We start from the raw sequence: 8701 nt of genomic DNA on the forward strand, positions 1-8701 counted from the left end.
TACGTTTGCATGCATGTATTTAGCTACGTACAAAGAATGCAGAGATGATATTATTTTTATTGTTATTGTTATCGGATCATGCTAGCAATAAATGGGCTTATTTACGCATCACCAAACTCTTTGCCAAACTGAATTGGTGAACATCACCCCCGCTACGTACGTGGACATAAATAGGCCATGAATCTACACGGTACTTAGCAGCAGGCCCACGGTCTTAAACCGGCCGGCCACAAGGCCCACGTGACGAGTGCAGCTAACAACCTCAATATAATTGATTGACATAGTGCAACATTTTTTTTTGTCGTCATACCAGTGGATCTATATATTGCAAGTTGCGGGAACTCCTTTAGTTTCATTAGTTTTGGACAACATTTTTCTACAAAGGCTTCATATATACTCCACTCCACTCGTCTCAAAATATAATTCATTTTAAAATAAACATCCATTCATTAGTTAACTTATGAATAATGTTATATGTATGTATGTCTATATTTGTTATCATTTATTTGTATGTAGACCAGAAAAAGAAGATATTTTGGGACAGATGGAGTAAATATTATTGGTATAAAAAGATCTGACAAATATAATATTTTACATACATCGCTACACCACTTTTTACATAGAAATATCACCAATAATACTAGTTGCAACAAATCACGACATCCCATTATTCATCATCAGGACTCCTACAATATATAGTTACTGACGAAGAACAGAGTCACTTTATTCCTTGCATTATTTAATCTTGTTCCCGGTACAGCTAGCAAGACACAAGTTTTACAGATGTAGGATTATCAGGAAGCAATCCTTGGAACAAGGAGAAGCTTCTCCTTCCGGCGAAGCGTCAGCCCAAAGGACTCGTCCATGGACACCCCTGCTGCAGAGCCCGGAACCTCCCAATCAAAATGGTACATGAGATTGGCCAGCATGATCTCCATGGTCGCGAATCCGAAGTTCATCCCGGGGCAGATCCTCCGGCCGGAGCCGAACGGGATGAACCTGAGGTCCTTGCCCTTCATGTGGACGTCCACGGCGCCCGGTTCCTGCACGAACCGCTCCGGCATGAACTCCTCCGGCTTCTCCCACGTCGTGCGGTCCCTCCCGAGCGCCCAGGCGTTGACGAGGACGCGCGTCCCGGCTGGGACGAAGTAGCCGTCGATCTCGGAGTCGGCGGTGGAGTAGTGCGGGAGGAGGAACGGCGCCGGCGGGTGCAGGCGCAGCGTCTCCTTGATGGTCGCCTTGAGGTAGGGCATGCTGCCGAGGTCCTCCTCCGCTAGCATGTCCAGCTTCTTGCCGTCCGGCGAGCGCATCGTCGTCCTCACCTCCGTCTGTAGCTTCTCCATGACGTGCCTGTTGTTGATGAGCTCGGCCATGCCGTACTCTAGCGTCAGGTAAGATGTCTCTATACCTGCCTCGAACATGTCCTGTTAATGACACATATCAGATGATCGATCTACTAAGTTAGTATCATATATTATTAGTATATAAACAGGGGAATAATAATCACTGTAGCTTGATATGGTAAAACGGTAATCGGTAAAGCAGTAAAAACAGTAGCTGGACTTACCACCAAGATGGCCTTGAGATTGTCCGTAGTGAGGCCGTACTCTTGCTGTATGGAGAGCAGAACGTGTATGAAGTCCGCCTCGCTCTCCTCGCTCTCGCCGGAGGGCCTGCTCTGCACGTGTTCCTGGATGAGCTCGTCGAACACGTCGTTCCACCTCTGGTTGAGCCGCCGGGCCTTGACGGACACCAGCCGGAGGAGCACGTCCGCCATGGCCATATTCGGGGGGAAGTAGTCCTCGAGGTTGAACCCGCCGAGGAGGGACACGTTGATCTCTGTCAGCTCGCTGAACAGCCTGTTCCGGCCTTGGTTCCGGTGCGACGCGCCCAGCACCGCGCGGCACACCACGTCGTTGGTGTACCCGGACAGGAGATCGCTCAGGTCCACCGCCGCCGGCGGCGCGGCGGTGGCAGCCGCGCGGATCTTGTCCATGACGAGCCGCACCTGCAGTGAACGTCAGTATATTCTGTTCTATTGCATAGATAAACGGAGGAAAAATGTACGTGCAGGTGCGTGTGTGTGTGAGAGAGAGAGAGAGAGAGTTGGATCTGCGTGTTCGTCGTCGTCCTTGCCTCTTCCTGTCGGCCATGGCGGAAGGACTGCACCTTCTTGGTGCTGAGCATGTGCGTGGTGAGGAGTTTCCTGCCCTGCCGCCAGTACTCGCCGTAGGGCACGAACGCGACGTCCGAGGGCCCGTAGCGGATGATCTCGGCGGCCATGGACGGCGGCCGCGACGCGAAGATGTGGTCCTGGGTGCGCAGGACGGCGTCGGCGGCGCTGGGCGAGGACACGAACAGGGTGGGCACGGCGCCGATGCGGAGGAGCAGCAGGCCGTTGCGCCCGTGCTTGGCGTCCAGGTCCCGGATCGAGATGTGGGTCTCGGCGCCGATGAGGTGGAGGTGGCCGATGATGGGCAGCTTGCCCGGGGGCGAAGGCGGGAGCGGAAGCCGCTGTTGCTGCTTACGTTTGTTGGCTGAGGTTGTGCCGGTTCGCCTTGCGGATACTAGGCGGATGACGAGGAAGATAAGTACGCCGAGGAGCAGTGCGTGTGTGGCGGTGCCATGGTCGCCGGCGAGCTGCAGGTAGTGATGGTACGCAGCTCCAAGGGCCATGCCGTCCCGACCTTGTTAGTGAACAAGTAACCGGGAAGGCTTGCAATGGCGAGCGTTGGGCTCCAACTAGCCGCTATATGAAGGCAGCCTCCCTAGTCTTCCTCCACACTCCAGCAGCTAGTCCAGCTACCGGCTTCAGACAGAGTCGACTGTATAGTAGAGTCTACATTTATTTTCATAGATATATAAAAGGATATGATAATACGTGGATGCTACGCTGCCAGAAACAAATAAATAAAAGATTAGGAGCAGTACAAGAGAAACGCAAAAACCTGGACAACCTCTTTCACCATGACACCGTATCTTATGAGCAAGGAGCCCTGCTGCTCCCATGAGCAAAATCAATCCAGACCACATCCTCCACATCCAACGGTGCTGCGTAGGGGGGTTTTTGTAAAATGTACAGAGTTGCAAAGAACATTTTATAAAACCCCCTGACGCAGCACCGTTGGATGTGGAGGGTGTGGTCTGGATTGATTTTGCTCATGGGAGCACCAGCGCTCCTTGCGCACAAGATACGGTCTCTTTCACCATACACAGCAACAATCTAACTAGAATTTCTGAAATTAATTAAAGTAAAGAAAAACGCTCTTCACCTCGTGGGATCCTACGGAACGGAATGGACAAAAACTTGTCCAGGGCCCGTGTGGTGTGTATATATATACTATTAGACCAACTCCAGCAATGCCCTGCATACGAACACGCTTCCATAAAATACGAGGCCGAGGCCACTGTTCACGCGGTCAGGGGGCTCCATATCCGGGCGCGGAGAACATGCGGCGCCGGTGCTCACTCCCTTTTCTCGCGTCCTCTCTCTCTTCCCCGCACTTCAACCGTCGCTTTTGCAAACGAGCTGGAGCAGCTGAGAGGGAAGCGGTGGCGGTCGACGTCTTCGGGTAGTGCTTGCTTCTCGTCGGCGATTGGCCCTTCGAGCCCTCGGTACGCCGTCCAGATCTGAACTCCGTTGTGGTTTCTATTAGGTTTTAGTTGCTTCATTTGTTCGATCTGTGTGGTTCTATGAGTTGTGGTCTACGAATATTGGGCATAGAACCTGAACGACGGTTTCGATCTGTGTGGTTCTAGGGTTATGTTGCGTGAATATTGGTTCTAGGGTATGTAGATGCTAGCGGTTCTAATTTGTGGCAGGTCTGGTCATGTTGTGCTTTTCGTTGTTCAATTGATTTGTCCATGTACCCACATTTTTTGCCGCATTTTGCACAAACGAGGTTATATGAGTTGTAGTGACCCCACTCAATATCCTAGGCTATCATGCATATTTTGTTCATGGACGCGTAGTCAATATCCTAGGCTGTCAATACTTCCATCGTCGAACAGAAACTGACCATATCTCCTTGGTCATTTTCAGTTTCAGAGATGGAAAAAGAGCCACTTGACATGGTTGAGAGCTTAGTTCGAGTCATCGAGACACATGTCAACATCATTCGCAGTCTAGTGACTGATGGGGTTGTGGATACTAGTGAACCGGAATCAGTGTACACACTTAAGACCACTTTGTTTCAAATTGGAGTTGTATGCGACATACTTGAGAAGTGTGCTCTGTCCATCAAAAAGTATGCTGACTCCAAGAGGGCTAAAATTATTCAAGATGAAGCCCTGCAAAATGCTGAAGATGATGAAGCTACAGATGATTTGGAGGAACTCCCAAGCCCAGATCTCCTTACTCAAGCCGACATATTGGAAAAATATTTTGGAATTGAGTATGATAGCGACCAGTCAATGGGTTGTTGATGTTTAGTCCTAAACAACACGATATGAGTATCGTAGGTTTCACTCTAGGGTTGTAGTACTGGTATGCACAAGTTTGTTAAGGTTGACGAGAACCCTTTGTTCGGTGTTGTAGGGTTTGGTGACTGTAATAAATTATGGTTCATCTGGTATTGTAAAACTGTTTCATGTGTGTTGTTCAGACTATGTGTTATAATGTATCCAGTCATTTGGTATTATATTTATTTTGTCTTGCTTCCTTCAATTACAATTCTTCTATAAATTGCCATGACAGCCGAAGAATGGAGAACTACAACTACGGCCAACCTTCACAAGCCCCTGGAGACTATGTGCCATGCACATACACAGAAGGCATAGATTTAACAGAAATCGATGACGAAGGCAACATGAACTTTGCCTTTACTAAGAGCATGAACATGGAAGACAGCCAGCACTCAACTCCAACTGCAACTGACCCTAAGCTCAAGAAAGTAACAACTTGGAGGCTTGGAAACTACACTCAGGCCGAGGATGAGATACTGGTATCTGCCTACGTGAACGTGTCCAAAGATCCTGCAATTGGAACGAATCAGTCAGGAAAGGCTTATTGGCGTCGCATCAGCGACTACTACAATGAACACAAGAAGACAGCTAATGCTAGGACACAGCACTCCTTGGAGCACAGGTGGAGCGACATTCAAAGGGACACTACGAAGTTTTGTGCTGCGTACGACAAAGTGATAAGGTTGAAGCAAAGTGGCAAAAGCGAAGACGACCAGGTATACGAATTCGTATCCTTTTCAAACATGTTAGTTACCATGTAAACAACTGTGGGTTTAATCAATCTAAACTTACAGGTAAAAGATGCACTACAGATGTTTGAAGGCATGCACAAGAAACAGTTTAGGTTTATGCATTGTTGGTACATGCTTCGCCGAGAGGTCAAATGGACGACCTGACTCTCAAGTTGTGAAACTCCACATAATAATACTGGGAATGTCAACGTCAATGAAACTGGGTCCTAGGCGAAGCAGGGGGAAGACAAATTTGGTTCACCGTCTAATACCTTTGTGCGACCAATGGGTAGGGACCGTGCAAAGAAGGCTCGTAGTACCAGCACTTTGAGCAATTCAACTGCCTGCATGGCGCTGCTGGAGAAGTTCCAAGAGGATAGAGCAAAGTTCGAAGAAAAGGCTACAAAGTATGAAGATCAGGCCACAGCATCTACAGAAGAGGATCGAAGGGATATGAAGATGTACAGGGACAGAAAGATCCAGCTTTCTGAGAACATGTTCAAACTCCACCAACTAGAGCGAGATGATCGCATAATGAATATGGACTTGGACAAGGTTGCTCCTTATGCAAGAGACTACTATGTGTATATGCAAAAGGACATTTTGGCAAGGCTTCCTCCACCATCAGACACATGACCTTCAAAATGTGTGGAAATTGAGCTCAGTTGAGCGTCATCGTCAGTTGTATGCAAACCATATGTTTGTTAGTCTGTCGTAGACTATGTCGTCACTTGTCCATTTTGTTTCTGTGAACACAAACTATGTGCTTTGACCCTTTTAATTTGCTGGAGTTCTCAGTTTGTCGCCACAGCGTCTGGCAAACAGATGGTACCATATTTCCATTCTTGAAATACACAAGTCACATGATAATTCTTGAAATGCACATACCCGTTTGTACTAACAAACTAAGTAGGCAAACAAATACTTGGTTGCAATACCAACTACCAAATTTATGCCTCCTCGTGGATGCTTCATAGTCTGTCCCAGCAAGTCGTTGTAGATTTGATTCAAACTTGATAGCCATGTTATGCAATATGACTACACAGTCTACAATGTACCTCAAGTCCTCCTGATCCCACATACGTGTCGGTCCTTTGATTATTGCATATTGTCCTTGCAAAACATCGAAGCACCGTTCAATGTCTTTCTGATACTCAGCTTGCTTGACCGTGAACAAACGTTGCTTGTTGCTGACAACACCGGCAACTCCACTAATTAAAGTTGCCCATGGTGGGTAAATGCCATCACACAAATAATAGCCCATGGTATATTCTGTCCCATTAACAATGTAACTGATGGGAGGGGTATCACCTTTTGCCAAACACCGGTGATCGATGGAGCACGTTTATGTCGTTGCATGACCCATGCAATCCGAAAAAAGCATGCCATATCCACAAGTCATGTGATGCTATTGCTTCAAGGATAATTATGGGTTTTTTGAAATGACCTCGATAGCTACCGTGCCAAGCAGTTGGGCATCGTTCCCACTCCCAGTGCATGCAATCTGTAGGAAACGAGTGACGCCTAAGAGGGGGGGTGAATTAGGACTTCCAAAACTTTTACTAAACTAGGCCACAATTAAATCCCTAGAGCAAAACCTTTGCAAGTAATCAAACTAGAGTGTGCAAACTAGGTTTTGTCTAAGTGTTGCTATCTCTACCGCAAAGGTTAAGTTTCAATCTACACTAAACAAGTATGACTACAAGATTGAAACTTAAATGCTTAATATAAATATGGAAAGTAAAGAGCTAGGTAGAGAAGCAAACTCTCGTGGATGACGCCGGTATTTTTACCGAGGTATCCGGAACCACGCAAGGTCCCGACTAATCCTCGTTGGTGCCCCTACGCAAAGGGAAGCCCACGCGAGGGCCAAACACCTCGGTCGAGTAACTCCGTAGAGAGCCGCGGGCCTTCTCCACGCGCAAGTGGTGCTCCGCTTCCGGCTCCTCTCGGACGCTCCCCGCCGTCTCCACTATCGAGCTTCCGGCCGAAACGCCGCGGGCCTCGTTCCCTCCGGTACACGGTGGCGGCCGTGACACAAACGCGGTTGTCACGGTCTCGCAAGACTCTCGCCCCACTCGGTACAATTATAACGACTCACGCAAGAGCCGAGGGGTTGTGTGGTTTTACAAAACTCACTCAACTAACTAGGATTCACCTAGAGCAAGCGCTAATGCGGTCTAACTAACCTAAGCACTTCACAAAGCACCTACGCTAATCACCGAGTGATTCTATTAAGCACTTGGGTGTTTGAGCACTTGGAAATGTCTACAATATGCCTTGGTATGTTTCTTGGGCTCCCACACCTCCAAATGGTCGGTTGGGTGAAGTATATATAGGCCCCAACTCAAATATAGCCGTTGGAAAGCAGTTCTGCAGCTTTCTGCGGCGCACCGGACAGGTGCATCGGACTGTCCGGTGGTGCACCGGACATCCCACGTGTACTAGCCGTTAAAAGTAGCCGTTTGAGCTTCCGAAGATGGCGCACCGGACATGGCGCACCGGACGGTCCGGTGTGCACCGGACAGCCCATGTCCGCTTGTCGTATTTTGGCCATAACTTTTAGCTCCGAACTCCGATTTCGATGATCTTGTACTTTTTGGAAAGCTTATGAAATTCTCTACATCCCAGAGTTGAAGCCATATCAGTTTGAGCAAATTTGGCACACCGGACAGGCCAGTGTGCACCGGACATCCCATATGCTACTGCAGTTTTTCAGCAATTCCGACTTCGTATTATGGGCATAACTTTTAGCTCCGAACTCCGATTTTGATGATCTTGGACTTTTTGGAAAGCTTATAAAATTGTCTACATCTCAGAGTTGAAGCCATGTCAGTTTGAATAGATTTGATGTTGTGAAACACTTCCAATTCAGTCAGCCCTTCCTCTCAACTTTATCAACTTCACTTTTGTTTTGTAGCTTTGTATCTCACTTCTACTTCTTGATGTGTTGGACTCTTAGCATATATAAAGTGTCTTCAATATTACTTTGTAATGTCTTCTATGAGTCTTATAATGTCTTATTTGAGGTGTTGCATCCTCAGAGCCTCAGTGCAATCCACTTTGCATCCTGTGAACTACAACACACAAACACTTGGGAAATACATTAGTTCACGGATTGTGTTGTTCATCAAACACCAAAACTCAATTAGCCAAATGACCCGGGGTCCATTTTCCTTACACAATCTATGCTCCCTAACATTCCCGGAAACCCCCTCCTTTGGGCAACATCAAGCAAAGATGTTATGTCATGTGCGTTTGGTTTCCTAAGGAATTCTAGTCCAAACAAGTGTACTATAGACCTTGTGAACTGAGCAACAGTTTCTAGGATAGTACTCTCCCCCATCCGTTACTCATCAAGGCTATATGCTGGTCCACCATAAGCTAACATATGAATGGCAGCAGTTACCTTTTGTATGGGGTGAAATCCGGGTTGATGTGCTGCATTGTATGATTGCCTGAAGTAGGGGTTCGCCACTTGTAGAGCTTCTGTTATGTGTTCGAAC

The 8701-nt window shown here is 47.6% G+C and overlaps 2 protein-coding genes across 2 annotated transcripts; one reads left to right on the forward strand and one right to left on the reverse strand.

Annotated features, from left to right (window-relative positions):
- Positions 1-533: 533 nt before the first annotated feature.
- On the reverse strand, positions 534-2817 carry LOC103652724 (indolin-2-one monooxygenase-like). The gene is made up of 3 exons (NM_001301533.2): positions 2137-2817; positions 1568-2008; positions 534-1424 (listed from the first exon to the last, which is right to left on the reverse strand). Exons 1-3 carry the CDS (start codon positions 2674-2676, stop codon positions 795-797), a joined length of 1611 nt encoding a protein of 536 aa, NP_001288462.1. The 5' UTR covers positions 2677-2817; the 3' UTR covers positions 534-794.
- A 1592-nt stretch (positions 2818-4409) lies between these two features.
- Positions 4410-5913, forward strand: LOC109945987 (glutathione S-transferase T3-like). Its single transcript, XM_020552418.1, has 2 exons — positions 4410-5180; positions 5259-5913. Exons 1-2 carry the CDS (start codon positions 4590-4592, stop codon positions 5358-5360), a joined length of 693 nt encoding a protein of 230 aa, XP_020408007.1. The 5' UTR covers positions 4410-4589; the 3' UTR covers positions 5361-5913.
- The last annotated feature ends 2788 nt before the right edge of the window (positions 5914-8701 follow it).

The sequence above is a fragment of the Zea mays genome, chromosome 4 (assembly GCF_902167145.1).
Source record: "Zea mays cultivar B73 chromosome 4, Zm-B73-REFERENCE-NAM-5.0, whole genome shotgun sequence".
NCBI classification, from domain to species: Eukaryota; Viridiplantae; Streptophyta; class Magnoliopsida; order Poales; family Poaceae; genus Zea; species Zea mays.